General features: G+C 42.9%; 1 protein-coding gene across 50 annotated transcripts in view; it reads left to right on the top strand.

The window, feature by feature from the left end:
* Nucleotides 1-16,408, top strand: part of FNBP1 (formin binding protein 1) — a 96,461-nt gene that overhangs the window by 51,172 nt on the left and 28,881 nt on the right. For all 50 annotated transcript variants that reach the window (XM_074556359.1, XM_074556387.1, XM_074556402.1 and 47 more), the window contains 2 exons: nt 11,118-11,246; nt 12,946-13,092. In XM_074556359.1, coding sequence (XP_074412460.1) covers nt 11,118-11,246; nt 12,946-13,092 — 276 coding nt within the window. The remainder of the gene's footprint in view (nt 1-11,117; nt 11,247-12,945; nt 13,093-16,408) is intronic.

The following is a 16,408-nucleotide window of genomic DNA, read 5'->3' as shown; positions in this document are numbered from 1 at the left end:
AGTGCTATTGCATATCAAAGGACAAAATACCTCTGTGGTCTTGTAATTTGCTTGGCTCTTAGTTGCAAATTCACCATGTAGATTTGATCCTTTGTTGCCTCCTGGATTTGCCAGGGCACTTGACAGATGAATGCATGTACAGATTGTTAAAGATGTAGCACCACATGTGGGTTTTTCTAACAGAGAGGGATCATCTCTGCTTTATCTCTATAAAGTGATTTTAGAATACTTCTTTCATAGATAAAATTAGGGCTTGCCCTAGATTTTTTTTTTCCAAAGCTGAGGTCATGTCAAAGGGATACAAAGACATGACTTACTGTTTGAAATGGGGGACTGAAACTCCTTATTTCTACATCCCTTTCCTAGGGTGCCCTTTTCTGGTCAGAGTAAAAGGTGGTATATTGGTGATATATCAATCTGAGAGTGTTAGGTAAATTCTAGGAAGCAATTTCCTACCCTGGTGCTCTTTCCCTGTCAAGTGAAGCAAGAGGCTTCCCTTTTAAATTCCTCCAGCTTTTTATTGTGTGAAATTTGTAAATTATTTATTGCAAAATGTGGCTCAGTGGTATCTTGAAAGAAAAATCTGTTAGTTATGCATGTTGGCAGCTCTCAGGAGAAGGCATTACTCCACTTTCCAGGCAGTCAACAGAGTAGATGGGAGAAGGAAAAGGTTATCAAAATGAGTGGAATGTGAAATAATATTACTGAACAGAGAGAACAGTGTTTTCCAAGTGCATGTGTTAAACTGGGTTCATCCATGTCAGGCTGTGAATAATGCCCTTTCTTTGCTCCCCCCTGCCCGTGTGACTGGGAGGCTCTTGCATAACTCCCAGTGCAGAATGGGATATTGTTCCACAGCCCTGCTGCTCTCCCTGCCTCTCTCCAGGGGATGCAGGAGCTGCTCAGCTCCAAATGAAGCAATAGCATGACTTCAACCTCCTCCTACTGCAGCACTCCTCATTTCTCTTGCTCCTTATGGCTTGGCTGCTGCACTCCTACCCCCAAAAGCTCCCAGAAATCCACCTGGACAGGAGAATGGGCAGTCTGGCTGTGTCTGAGCTCTTCTCTTTGGCAGAACAAGGTGCTCCTCAGGCACTGGGGCTGCTTGCCCTCATTTCTTTGGCTTGAGATTGACACCTTGGCTGCCTCAGCTTGTACCTGCCAATGTGGAGCTATTTTTTGCATCACACACGATAGAGTGGATGGCATTAATGAAATTAAAATTCTACAGTGATCACAATGACACATAGAGTCAGAAGAGAATACAGCTGCAATTTCCTAATGCTAAGCTGTGTGAGGTTCTGAAATGCTCACGTCTCTTCATCTTTCAAGTCTTTGTAGCCTTTGACAACTGCAGCAGGAAATTCTGTGCCAGAGCTGCCATCTACCAGCACTTTGCCCAAAGCATTACAAATTGGAAGCATTAAGGAACCAGAAAAGTGGCAGAGAAGCAGAATAAGAGACACTTTCCTCATTTCTCCAACACTGCCTGGCAAAGGGCCTAAAGGCAGGGCTGGATGTGGAGCCTGGCCATCATCTACCAAGGTCCACATTCCCTCTGTAGGACCAGGTATGTGGAGGGCACAGCCCTTCTCTGCCCCTTCTGTGGCCAGCATGGGCTCCATCATTGCCAGGCAGCAGCCTGGTAGCTGATCTTGGAGGGAGGAGTGTTTGGCTTTGTTTCCTCTCAGCTCCTTTTTTGGCAATAGGAACACGGAGCAGAAGCTGTGCTCTCTGCCATGATCACAGTGTGCAGGAATAGAGGGAGAGTGGAGCAGGGCACCTGAGCTCCCTTCCCTGTTTGCACTGAGCCTCCAAACCCCCAGCACCCAAAACACCCAGAGATGTTTGTGTCAATACAAAATGCAGTGTAGCAAAGTCAGGGCAGGAAGCTCACAGTCTGTGAAAATATCCTTATAAACTAAATAAATGCTGCAACATGCTGATGCTGCTTCCAGGAAGCCTTGTAGGTATCACTGAAAGCTTTATTTCACTTGGATCACAGTGGGTTGTGTGCTTTAAAGCACTTCTCTTTCAAAAACCACAGAGGAGCTGCTTCAATTTTTTGCCCATTTGGGGAAATGATCTCTGTCGCCAGCACGGAGCCACTGTACATATAAGGCAGAGCTCTATTGTTTCTGCCCTCTCCTCAGAGCTGCAATCACTAAAAAGCTGACATCTTTATGGGATAATGTGGTACCCAGTGGTGCCTTTGTGGACTTCTTGTAATAAAATTAAAAAATCAGCCTTTTTTTAAGGGTTTTTTTTCCAGGTAGGCATTTCAGAGTCTGATTTTAAAGAGGAAGTGGCTGAGGGCAGCCATGGGAAGGGATTGCCTCTTGATTTGCTCAGCAGTTGTGGTGAGGAGAGTGGTTTGAAGTACTTGGTGTCAGGCAGGATCTGTCCCTTGGCTGAAGATAAACATGGTCAAATGTTGACCTTAGGCAATAATCTGAGATACTGAGGAATTCTAGGTGTGTTTGCCTTTGGTTTTGAAGTGGAGGAACTGAGGGAAATGGGAGTGATCTCCAGTTTAATGAAATCTCTCAGAGCTTTCCCCTGTGCTCTGCAACTTTCAGATTATGTCTGCAATATCCAAGATGTTTTGGAGACCCAGAATAGCTTCACATTTGCATAAAGCCTTAAAATAGAATATCACCATGATAGTTTTCTAGTTTGTAAATATAACTGTGGGGAGATACTGAGGTTTCATGTTTGAGGTTTCATTTTCTCTTTTCTCATACCACATTACCTGAGTGCTGAATTTCTGCACAAAGCACAAAGTCTGTCCCCCTCCTTTCCCACAGGAGACACTCTTAGCATGCCTTGGGGTAGGTGAACCATGAGCAAAGTCTGACAGAATGTAGGTGAAGAAATCCTGCTAATTGGGACCTGGGATCAGCTGATCTCCCTTGTGCTCAGCAGTGCTCTCAGGTGGGAACTGCATCTCCAGCCATGCTCTGGGACACAAACCCCTCCCCTGGGGGCTTACACATCCTTGCAATGAGGGGTGTAGGAAGTTATTTTGGGCTCTGGAGACATCTCAGGTGGGTGTTTCAGCAGTCAGGTCACAGTGAAGGCAGATGCAGTCACTGACACTCTCCAGACTAACCTGCAGGAACTCCAGCTCAGGGCTCTGCTGTTGCCACATCCCCCTGAGGTTTGGCCAGCAAAGTCTGTCAGCAGTGAACTTCACCCTAACCCAGGTTGTGGGTGTTTGCCTTCTGCAGACTGTAGCTACTTAACAGGCCTAATTTTCCAGGAGATGCAAACTCATCTGCTCTGTGATGGTGGCACTTGGATCCCTTCCCTCTCCTGTCTCTATCAAGGCACTCCATGAGTGCACCAGCACTGTAAGAAATACAGTGCCAGGCAAAGGTGGTGCTGCAAGGTGGAGAGGACTGACAGTGCTTGTGTTATTAATCCTGCACTGAGTGGTCCCAGAGGCTTTGCTTTCCCATTCTCTGCTGTGAATTTGTAGACATAAAGCAGCAGCATCAAGGAAATATGCACCACCTGAAATGGTGCAGGCCTGGCCTGTGCATTTCTTGTTGGAGAGTTTGACACTGCAGAAGATTTTCCCTGTGTGGTGGTGAGCTTTTTGTATTTTGAGTAGGCAGCTGCTTCTTTTTTGCTCCACAAATGGAACTGGCTAAATTTTTGTGTCTTTGCTCGTGATGTGTGTCAGATTTCTCATCAATTCAAATGCTGGGTAATGTGATTTAATGTTATTTCTCTTGGTTATGCAGACCCCAGTCTCCTTCCTGAACTGCTTCCTTCCTAAAGGATGATGCAGTGTGTGAACTCAGGGAGTCCCTCAGGAGAGCAATTTGCATTTCTGGAAGAGTAAGCCTTGTTTACAACCTGCCATCCCTGCCTCTCCATGCAGAGCAGCTGTTTCCCTTTTGGAATCATGACTAATTTAAGAGGGTCAATTTCTACTCAATAGAGAGTTAATGACTCCAGCAGGAGTGTCTGGGGAACTTCATAAATCTCCATATGTACCCTATACATCCCCTGTGCTTGGTGATAAGAGATCAAAGAGCAGATCATGAGCCACTTTTAGTGTAAGGCAAGGAAATCCAACTGAACTTAAATTTCCTTTTAGTAATGCTCTACGTGGCAATTTGAGTGAGTTTTGTAACAATACAACTCTTTTGGGAGGTGATTGCTGAAGAGAGGGAGAGGGAGTGTGAAGGGGAGGTTTAAGAATATCTTCTGAATTGAACAACTGCAGGTTGAATCACCAGTGCAATAGAACTGGTGTTCTAAGCTAATGCAAAGCAATTATTTCATGCTGTACAGTTGGAAAGCTTCTTTATAGTCATTCTTTTTCTGTCAAAACATTGGAATAAATCTTTTCACCTGCGTGAGAAGGCCTCAGAATTTAGCTAATTTCGTTTGTAAGCTGTTCAGTTTCAGTGAATCATAGAATACCAGGTTGGAAGGGAATTGAAGGATTGTCTGGCCCAGTGTTCCTTGGCAAAAGCACAGTCTAGACAAGATGGCCCCAAACCCTTTTCAGCTGAATTGTGCCCCATGTTGGGGATTCCACCATTTCCTTGGGGAGGTGATTCTAATGACTCACTGTTCTCACTGTGGAAAATCCTCTCCTGGTGTCCATTTGGGATCTCCCCAGGGGTGACTTGTTCCCATTGCCCTTTGTCTTTTCCCTGTGAGTCTCCATGCTCCCTGTATGACCTTTCAGACCCTGGGACACAGGGACAAGGTACCTTCATTCTCAGGCTGACCCAAGCCAGGTCTCTCAGCCTTTCCTCACAGGACAGCTTCCCTGTGCTGGATCCTCTCTGTGGCCTTTCTGGACCTTTCCACTCTGTCCAGGTGTTCTTTTTCTAAAGTGGGGACCACTGGACACAGTATTCCAGCTGTGGCCTGACAAATGCTGACAGGAGGGGGACAATGGCTTTATCTGTGCTGGCAAAGCCCTTGTTGCTGCAGCTCAGCATCACCCTGGTCACTCACACTAATTCACCTCCCTGAGAGACAAAGCTGTGTGTTTTACCCATAAAGTTGATCTTCAAGGCTAAGAATTTGTCCTGGTAACTTTTTCAACCCTGACTGTCCCTTCTGTGTTGGCTGTGTTTGTAAATTCTTTCTTGGAGAGAGAGGAGTAGAACCGTGCCCAGTATTCCAAGTATGAGCTAAGCAATCTATTATCCAGGCCTGAAATTTCCATTATTTATATTCAAGAAATAATTTCCATTATTTATATTCAATACCCAGATTTATACATGGCAGAGTTTAATTGCTTATGTAGTACAACTAAACAGACCTCCAGAAATCATTTAAACATTGTGGGCCAGTGCTCCAAATACATCTTTTCTTGTTACCTCCTCCATCAAACCCACATAACCCTCCATCCACAGAGATTATCCTTCTTTTATAATGAATTAGACTTGCTGGGTGTTTGCAGGGATTCACAGTTCAGTCATCCAGAGAGTTTGGTTATTTAGTATTCATGACATGAGAATGGCAGTGCAAGGAGAGAAACTTTTGGGTCTGAGGCACAGTTATTCCCCAGGGCCTTGGAGCAGTGTGCTGAGAGGGGCTGCTGTGCTGTTCTTCTTCATTAATTTAATCCATCTCTGTTGTTAGAGCTTCAGCAGGACTGGGTTGTTTGGGGATATCTTTTGTTAGTGTGAGTTCCTGAATTCTGGCAGAATTGTGTGCACTGAGACTGCTCTAGATAACAATTCCTGAGATGTGGTGAGGAAGATTTTCCATCCTCTGTCAGTGGTTTGCTCATTTGTATATTATATTCGGCCAAAGGATTTCAGGGACCCACAGAGTCTCAGATTTTTCCTCCACCTCTTCAAATGTTAAAAGAAAGGATTTTTCTTTTTGTTTCTTTCCCTGCTGTTATTTTGCACCCCCCATTCTGCCTTTTTTTTTTTTTTCTTTCGGGAAAGCAAATTCCAAATCCTTTCTCTTCTTTCCAGTTCAGAGAGACCCAACTGGTTATTGCAAAATAGTGAAGAGTGGAACTTGATTTGGAGGCTCTGTAAATCCAAGCCTGGAGCCTTGGCCCTGTGTTGGAGTCTGTGGCAGGATGTCCCCTGTCAATAATGACCCTGCCCACGCTGCCAGTGCTGCTCTTGGTGCCCAGGTCACAGGAGGGAGGGCCAGAGCCTGGAGCTGAAAATCTGGGAGCAATAGAAAGCATTCCTGAAATTGGGGAAGCGTTTCTGAGTCTGCCTTTATCATTAAGGGATTTTAAAGGGATTGGGTAGTTGAGGGGAGGGGGCAGGGGGTGATTTTTTTTTTTTTTTTTTTTTTTTTTTTTGTGTTTGCAATTTAGTCTGATCTTGGATTTGCCAAAGCCAGATCTGTTTTGGCAGGCAGTGGCCTGGCAGTGATGCATCTCACATGCTGTCTGAGTTTGAAAGAAAAGAGGGGGTGCAGAATGGGAGAAAAGAAAGAAGAAACAAAGTGACACCAAAGTTTTGACTGGAAACTCTGCCATTCTGGACAAGAGCAACTGCTGAGGAGTTGAACTGTTCCACTTAGTGTGGACCAGCTGAATACCAGCCAAAGTTTTTTTCTGCCCTTTTCAGTTATTCATATCACTCCCACCATAACAGCCCTGAGGAGCTGCATTTTTTGTCTGTGTAAACCCAGAAGACAGTGTGTCTATTGACCCTTCTGCTGTTTCTGGAATGTGTCTCAGAAAATTGTTCTCAGCAAAATATCCTCATTCTTTTCTGCATTGGAGACCAAAATGGCAGAAAATATACTTGGTTTTTAAAAATTTCTCCTACACTTCATCACAAGTTGCATTTCCTATCAAAGGGGGTTTGGGGGAGAAGGTAAATGGAACAATATAAATGAAAGTATTTAATTCTCTAAGAATCTTCATGTAGAGTGTAGCAGTTTGTAAAAGTTTTTTTACACTTTCAGTGTTAACAGTGCCCATCATAAAGTGTCCATATTCCCTTTCTCTGTTCAATTTTCCTGTTCAAAGGCATCAAGTATTAGGACTGATTTAATTCACACCAATAAACAAAGCTTTACTTGTGCTGTTTGCCAGGATTATGGATAAATTCCCTCATCTGTCATTCTTTGATCTCATTCTGCTGTGCACTGATTGCTGAAGTTGCATCTTATTGACGAACTCATTGGTTTCAAGCAGGTGATAAGAAGACTCACACTAAATATATCTCTCTAACATGAGTTATTTCAAAGGTTTGCAGGGTTAACTTCCTTCCAAATTTTTATTTTAAAAGGGAAGGAAATACCCCCATAAATACTTAAGTCAGATTTCAGTGCATCAGTGTCCTACCCTGTCATCTCCTTTCTGGCATCTCTGAGCTCCTGGTAGAGTCATTTGTCTGAACTAACTCATTGTTATTTTGGGAGTCTGGTTTCTGCAACTCAGTTAAGAAGAAAATCTGCAGGAAATGGAGTTAAAATCATCTTGAGAGAACAATGTTTGTGCTCTTCCACTACCTTAAGAAATAGATGCCACAGTGTGTGGTGACAGCTCATATGGCCTTTGAATTTAGTGTTTTACTCCTAAGGTGGGTGTGCTGATAAGGCCTGATTTTTTAAAAAAAATATTTTTAAAATACTGAAGACAGCCACAGAAATCAGCACTTTGCAAGTTAACACTACTCTGCAGTTAGCTACTGTGCTGCATTCTTACCCATCAAGCAGCAAGGCTGTCTAAAGAAAGGGAAAAGGATTGGGTTTGATTCTATTTAATGGCATCTCTGCATAGATTCTGAGAGAGAAGCTCACCTGAAATAAACCTCACCTGCTGCAGGTGAGCTGGTACTGCCTCAGTCTGTCAGAGCTGCTCTCCTTTCCCTGGAGTGTTCTCTCAGAGCTGCAGCAACGCTCCCTGCTGTGGCTGCTCAGCTCTGGCTGCAGGTGCAGGAAAACCCAAAGTTTCCCTGTCTGCTCCCTGCAAGGCTGCAGGTGCTGTTGTGCATTTTGGGAGAACTTTTCTGGATGAGACCAGCACTGACATTTGTGACCTTTTGGTTTTGGTGCTGCCACAAGAGCTCAGACAGGAGCTGCCTTAACAAACCCAGACTTTGGGGGAGGAACAATGCCTGTATGCACTGTGCAGGTTGATTTTGGGGTAAAAAACTGTTACAAAGGTATGTTTGGGATGGGAGATGTGTGAAATCTGTGCATCTTTTGCAGTGCCAGACATTTGGAAGCAGAACACTGCTGTTCTCCCCACAAAGCCCTCAGGTGTACATACCCCTTTTGCTTTTCTGCAGTGCTGAAAGGTGACCTCATTCTTTTTTCCTTTGAAGAGGGGAATTTTTGCTGCTTTCAGAGCCCCTGGCTCTGACATCCCTTACAACTGAGCAATCTGTCAGCCTGGAGAGGTGGATTGTGTTTCACATATGGGGCTGGAAACTGAGCTCTTGTTCACTCATCCCTGCCCAGTTAAAGGAGAGAATGTGATGACTGAAAGCTGCATCCCAGTATTGTTCTGTATCTGAAGTCACTGTCTGGTTTTCCAGACCCCAATTATTCCAAAGCCTTTCCTCCTGGAAATACTGTTCAGAGCAAATCTTTTAGCATTAACTCTAAGAAGCCCCTAAAAAACTTTCTCTGAAGCTATTTGCTTGCTTAAGTGAGCAGCAAAGAAACAAAACTTCATTTTCTGTAAAGCCCAGCTATAAATTACTCCTGAAATAGCTCCCGTGACTCTCTGCAGTTCTGGGCTACTGCATCCATTACTCTGAATGTGAAACTTAACATCATTGACTTGTTTTTATCATTCTGTGCTTCAGCAGAGTGCAGGAATCTCACTACAAGGTACAATTCTGGTAATGCTGGAAGTGATGATGTTAGAGGAAGTGACATACTGAAATGAAGTAATAAAAAATTCAGGATTTTAAAGAAATCTATTTATTTTCAGATCCAAATACCTCATTGGAAAGATATTTAAACAGTTTGAAGCTTGCCAAATGCATTAAATGGCCAAGAGAAACAAAGCATCACTAGGACTCTCATACAAAAAGTTCTGGTTTTGGAATGCACCCAATTTTATTTACTCATCTGCTGCCCCCTCTTATTTGGGGCCAGTTAAGATAATTTTGGAAACTGAGTGTCTACTCTTGTATACATTTAGCTCAGAGTTACTTTGTCATATCCAGCCAAAGAGTTTGAAAATGAACTCTGATGGCTTTAATGCTTGCTGGGTCTGCCTGGAAATGTGTAATAATGGATTTCTTGTTTTTCTGCTTCAACAATAGAGTCAAGGGACAAATTCCTGAGCTGCATTATTTAAAATTATTTTTAAAAAAAGAAAGGGAGAGACAGCTGTATGAGTGGGAGTGGGGCTGGTGTAAAGTCAGCTCAGACAATGGGTTCCTCTTAGGTAGATGAGGAGAAAGGGCCTCACAAATGGATATTGATCTGCAGCAGCTGGGATGTGAGGAAGGGGTTGGGAGATGAGTGTGAACCTCTCTTACAGCTGCTGCCTTTCCATGGCTGACTTTGTTTTCCTGGTAAATTTGTATTTGTGGCACAAGGATATATTATTTTCCACTTGTATTTAATGTAGCTGCATGTGAGTAGGTGGATGGTAAAGTTTAATAAACTTTATAGCACTTGGGCAGGGAAATTATTGATGTGGCTTTGTGGAATTTGATTGCAGAATGGGAATTTTCTGGAATTAGACACTCATCCTTTGGACAGTTAAAACTCCTGGGAACAGGCAAAGTTGAATATATGTCTTTTATTGGATTCACTTATTTGGTTATAATCACATTCTTCTCCATTTGATGCTACTGTTTCATCTCCTGTGATGCACTTAGTGCCCAGTATCTCCTCATTCTGCTTGAATTATTTCTGGAGAAAGAATGTGAAGGGGATCTGAGAAATTCCTACAACTGACTGCAGAAGCAATATCTGAATTGATGTGAAATAAATTATTAGGTGAGATGTACAAACCTGACAAATGTGGAGGAAGGCTACTTCTTTACAAACTGAGATTTGAAACCTCCTGGCAGAATTTGTTGATTACAAAAACGTTCCATGATTTGGTATTCCATGGATTTCTTGTCAGGAAACTATTGTCTGCTTGGAACAGTTCAAAGAACAACCCTGTTCTGAACTGGTTTTAATGGGAACCCACTTAAAATATGCTAAAATTATTTGTTATGTTTTGTCCCCTGAAACGTGGTTTTTTAAAGCAGCATTTCTCTGCCTTGTCTGAAGGAATTATTCAGAAATTCAGCAGCAGAGCTCCAGCAGAGAGGGGGACCTTCAGTGTGGGGAAGGCATAGGGAATTTTGGAAGAGAAGAGAGGGAAGAGCTGCTGTGTGAAGGCCAAAGGCAGGGAAGGAAAAGGCATCTAAAGCAAACAGATGGGAGAGGCAGTAAGGGAAGAATATTGGGCAGTGAAACAGATAACAGAAGGCCTTGGGAACAGAACTGTAAGGGGAGGAATCTGAAAACATGGAAGGGTCACTTGGGGACAGATTATTCTAGGGAAAGAAGTGAGATTAATTGCCCAGTGCTCTGCTATGTTGGGTAGCAAAGCAAATCATCTGTGTGGGTAAAAATAGGAAGGGAGGCATCTCAGCTGCTGCTCAGGCTCCTCTTTCCTTGTGTGCTTCATGCCAGGGCTGTGTGAGGAGTGGAGAAAGGGCTCTGCAGGGCACACAGTTAAAGCGGTTTTGTCATGATTATGTTGGCTAAAATGACAAAAAAACTGTTAGGTTTTTTCCCCATTTCCCTTTCCCCAGAAAACAGCAACAGGGAAGCAGCTCATTAGAGGAAAGCAGCAGGTGATACCCAGCAGGGCACAGGGGGAGCAAGAAATGAGTCCATGAAGGTGCTGGGAAGGTGCCTCTCCCATGGGCAGGTGGAGGAACCAACTTGTTTTGGTGTTTGATGTGCAGTTCAAGCAGAGTTTGCTCATGGAATGCAAATGGTTCATGAAGTGGCACATTGGAACCCCAGAAAGGAGCAGCAGCACTGCCCACACTGCAGCTTGAATCTTTGACACAAGAGGAGTCAACCAAAAGCTGCTGTACTCATAATGCTCCTGGATAGTAAGATGAGGAGTACCACAATGCAATTGCTTTCCATGTAGCCTAAATTATAAATTTCTTTTGGTATTTCCTCAGGCAAGACAGCAAGCCCAGCTAAGACATCAGATGGCAGAAGACAGCAAAGCTGAATATTCTTCCACCCTACAGAAGTTCAACAGTGAGCAGCATGAGCATTACTACACACACATACCAAACATCTTCCAGGTAAGGAAGGGCACTGACAGGGCTCTAGAGTAGCCCATAATCCTGTGACAAGAATATATTGCTTATCACCTCAATTCTGAGAGCCTGACTTTTAATTTTTGTGTGATTTTTTTTTTTGGTCATTCTTAGCAAATTTTACACACAATCTGCCACCCTGAGAGATGGTAGGATAAATTATCCCCTTTTCTCAAATTAGATATGAAGGGATCAATAGCACACAAGGAAGGTGACGTTGAAGTGTGGTGACAGATGAGGACAGCCTTTGGATTCCTCACAATCTGGCTCTGTTCAGCTCCTGTGTCTGTGCAGCTGGGGATGAGGGAAAGCATCACTGGCATTGTTGGGGCAGGAGGCAGCTGGGCATTGTTGCATCTGTGAAGTCCAGCAGCCCTTTAAAACCTGTGCTCAAACCAGGCTGCACAGATGGTTAAATGTGAACCACAAGAATTCTGCAGCAGTGAGTCCAAAGGGTTTTAAGGAAGCCACTGATTGTGTCTTAGGGTGCCTAAGGACAGGCTGCAGAGGAAGAATAAAAAAGCCATCAGATTCATTCTGAGTGAAGTTCTGAGTTTGTGCTTGAATGAGTGAATTGAGGTTAATGTAGTAGAACAGAACTTCTAAATGACTGTTCCCTTGTAATGGGTCATGAGCATCAGAAGTGGAAAATGCAACCTTTTCAAGGGAGGACATGTCACATGCTTGTCACCAGATGAGCAGGAGCTGATATTTGCGTGGCAAACACGCACTTCTCACCCACTGCTGAAACTTGTGGGCTAAATGGCCACCTCCCCTTCTGCCTCATGGTATTTCAAACCAATGCCTTGAGATAAGCTGTTCCTGGAATCCAGCAAAGGCTGGAGCTGAGGAGGAGCACTCTGATCTCAAGTCCTGCAGATGTGCCCTCTTCCCTGCAGTGCACAGTGAGCTCCAGGGCTTGCTTTTAGTTGTTGAAATAAGTTATTTTGTAAAGAATTGGTGTTGCTTGTGGATGAGTCAAGGCAAAGGGGATTTTTGACTGCTCCTGCAGCCCAGTGAAACAGGCTGCTCCTGTTCATGCCCTTCTCTATCCTGCTAATGGAATTATGCCACATTCAGTTTCCCTCCCTGGTAAAGGAGAGGCCCCTGGAACAGATGCTGGAGATCCTGGAGCTGAATCCACTGAGCAGTCAGGAGCTGTGCTGTGAACAACACAGGATGGTTTTATTGTGCATTAATACATCAATACATGATGTACTGTGAGCAAAACATGATGTACAGCACTCCCTAAACACCAGAAATTGCCTTCTATGGAAAAGAAGGGGAGACATCAAGATCTTTATTTGGTTGGATTCTGCAGTGGAATGAAAATGAGATTTTCCTGAACATGCACAGAAAATAAAAGAATTTGTTGCAGAAAGCCTTGGGAACCATCCTTACAAAAGTCTAAAGCTGGAGTTTGACAAATCAGCATTTTTTAACATAAAAAAATTAATTGAAAAATTTCCAGTAATAGTAAAAGAGATTACTTTAAGAATGACATTTTGATGTGTGAGGGAACAGTACCACTTCGTGCCTTCCTGAGAACAGCTGTCCTAGTTTGTTCTTAAAAATATATTTAATCCTTAAGTTTTAAAGTAGTTGATGTAAGCTGGAGAGGAAAATTGGGTGAAACTGTGAAGTTAATCTTGATGTTTGACCTGAATGAAATGTAATATTTTAGAAAATACAAGAGATGGAGGAAAGAAGAATCGTGAGGATAGGGGAATCCATGAAAACCTTTGCAGAAGTCGACCGCCAAGTGATCCCCATCATTGGGAAGTGTCTGGATGAGATAACAAAGGCTGCAGAATCAGTGGATCACAAGAATGTAAGTGTTGCATTGGTGGTTTTCATGTTTAATATTGGTCTCAGATTCATGGAGACTGAAATCCTGGGCCCAGCACAAGAGCTTTGCAGTCACGGAATTAAACCAAAGAACAGCTTCTTGTCCCAAGCTGCTTTGTCTGAGGCAGGATGTGCTCAGATTATTCCCCAAATCTACTTAATGTCCAGAAATGCCTTTCCTGCAATACTTTTTAATTTTTTTTGTTTATTAAGGAATATGCTCTCATTTTATTAGGATAATTACTTTTTGAAATACTGCATTTTAAAAGCGGGCATCAGCATGTGTTGTTGGACATAATGTCAGATACTTAATCACCAATTCTTATAAAGGTGGTTTCTATGTCTCATAAACAGAAAACTTTCAGAAATGCCCTAATTCCAGTTAGCTTTGTAATAATGAAAGTATTTGAAGTATTGGCTACAGGAACTATCACAAAATCTTTCTGTAAAATATTTCTTTGCAGGTTTGAGGTTTGCTGGCAATCTATACATGAGCAAATCTTGATGTCTGAACATCATTTTCCTTCACAGGATGCCAAGAAACCTCTCTGATGGAAAAGATAAAAGATTTCAGTTGAGCTTCCTGATGTACAGTGACCACAAGGCCAAATGTGTTTTCTGTTTTGTTTGCAGAGTGAACTGCTCCCTTCCTACATGAGGCCTCTGTTCTTCCAGCCTTTCACATTAGTGCTTCAAATGCTGACAGCAAGTGTCTTGCTGCCTGTTTGAATTTCCCATAGATGTTTTTCACTGGAATCTTTTCTGAGCTGTTCAGTGCCTGGAGCCATGAACCGGCAGCATAACCCTGAGGCTGAAGTTTTGAAATTAATCCTCTGCTCTCTGTTCAGCAATTGATCTCACAGAGAGCAGCATAGGAAACTCAGGGATCTGAAATTCACTCTCTGAGTGGGAAAAGGGGGAATTGGGGCAGTAATTCCTATATTAGAATAACACACTCTGCTTGAGGTCCAGCTTTTGGTGCATGGTGAAATCATGCTGGGGAGATTGATATCTCAGCCTACACTCTGCCCAAGTCTTCTTAGCAAAACACACATAAAATTAAGCTGGGTGTTGGAATCAGGGTTAATTTTATATTCTCTTGCTCACAAATAAGTCCATAATGGCTCATACACAAGTGTGACATGGGAAATGGTGACTTTGAGCATTGATAACTGAATTTACCAGGATCTCCTGTAAACACTCTGCTGACAAAAATGTATTTAACCAAAATAGTTATCTCTGAGCAGCTACAAAGGGTTTAGTTTCTCCTATTTGGAAACAGTTATGTTCATAAAGACTTCTTTATCCTTAAATAACATCAAGGAATTTTTCATCTCTGGAGCAGTAATTTCTAATTATGTTGATTATAATGAAAGTGCTGGATTCGTTGCTAAATGTGCAACTGTGCAAATAGGATTGCTTTATAAAATTCCTGTTAATGCCAATTGAAACTGCCTCGAGTTAGCAGGGAATACTGCTTTGCTGTTACTGTGTTTCTAAGTCAGTTTTAAATATTTTTTTTTCCATTTCCCCTTTCTAACCAATGGAACAACACAAAGGTCATGTGGCAAGTGTGAGCTGTGGTGGCTGCCAGGTGAACCTGTGCAGAACCTGATTCAGAGGGCTCTAACAGCAGATAAAATGAATTTGTTATGGGCTTGGAGTTCCTGTTATGACATTATCTCTGTGATATATGGAGCATGCTGGTTATTTTTAGCTCCATTGTAGTGGAATGATGTTTTGAATAAATGGAAGGAACACTGTAAAATTCAGAATGGAAAAAGGGAAAAGCTCCATGCATAGGATAAAATACCAGTGGAATATTTAATATAACATCTCTGAGAATCAGAGAATGGTTTGGGTGGGAAAAGCCCAACAAGTTCCATCCCCTTCCACACCTTCCACTATTCCAGGCTGCTCCAAGCCCTGTCCAGCCTGGCCTGGAACATTTCCAAGGATGGGGCATCCACAGACTCCAGGCCCTTGTAGTCTCTCCAGCTTTCCTGTGGGCTCCCCTTAGGTACTGGAAGGCAGCAGCTGAGTCACCCCAAAGCCTCCTCTTTTCCAGGCTGAACAATCCCAATTCTCTCAGCTTTTCCCACTCTTTTCCCCTCTTCTCTAATCCTGCTTCATCTCACTTTCATGTCTATCATTAAAAATATCTTGAAGTTTAGATCTCAGGAAATTTTAATGTCAAACAAGGAAGGGATAATGGAAAGTGTTGTTCTACCTCCCTGAAACTCATGCAGGAATTTCATGGTGCCACCTGATAGATTGTGAGGATCTTAAATCCATGTGGATCTTCACAATCCCATGAAGACTTTTGCAAAGCTTTTCCTGTATCTGTGTTTTGCTCAATGGAGCCTGGCCTCTGGATATGTTTACATCCCAGAAGATTTCTCCTGAACAGCATTTTACCTAGAGCCATTCACAGAACCTGTGAAATGCCTTCAAAGCAACAAGTTCTTTTTATGTAACAGGGCAGTAATGCTCTTCTCTAGAGAATAAGATATTTGTGTGCCAAGGCACAGCATCTCTAGAGATCTTGGAATACAGCTGTTAGAGTATTACATAATCTCTCTTCCCAAGAAAGCAAGTAGATAAGAAGTCTATTAGGACTTTTTTTCCTGAGTCCATTAGATTTAAATGCATTTGGCAAGCTGAGGTCTGAATTTGATCTTATGTATAATTAATTTTGTTTGTAGACTTGAGTAGGAAGAATGCTATGGATTAGTTTGATTTGTTTGGGTTTTTTTCTTTTTCCCTCTGCCCAAAACAAAAGAGAAAGCCATTGTACACAATCCAGAGCCAGTTTGTGGCTGACTTAGAGTCCTCCTAGCAGTGCCAAAAGGGAGTTTGGCTTCAGTTGCTGCCATGCCAGGGCACAGGGCTGCTGGTGTGACCTTGGACTGCTCAGATGTTGGGTAAAGCTCATGAAACATTTACAGCCATTTGCTGTCACTAAATTCACAACCAACTTGTTGACTTGTGGCAGAGTGATCACACAAGAGCTCTTCTTTATAGAGTCTTTATGGGGATTTTCCTCTGATTTGCTAACAGCTGTGCTCCCAGCAAATCTGTACCTTAAATCTTTGTTGTGAGTCACTTACTGAAGTGTGATTTGCTTTTCTAGTCAGTAAAGTTCACAAGCTCTTACTCCTTTGCAGCAGAAGGTGGAGAGACTTGCACTGATCCTGGGCTCTGGAAGGGCATTGATTCCCAGCAATGAGCCTGGTCACTCCCAGGGTTGGTCCCACACACACAAACCTTCTTGTTCTGCCTGAAAGTGCCACCAATCT

The sequence above is a fragment of the Zonotrichia albicollis genome, chromosome 21 (genome assembly GCF_047830755.1).
Source record: "Zonotrichia albicollis isolate bZonAlb1 chromosome 21, bZonAlb1.hap1, whole genome shotgun sequence".
Taxonomy (NCBI): Eukaryota; Metazoa; Chordata; class Aves; order Passeriformes; family Passerellidae; genus Zonotrichia; species Zonotrichia albicollis.
Note: the sequence above shows the minus strand (reverse complement) of the source record. Positions and strands in the feature narration are given on the sequence as shown.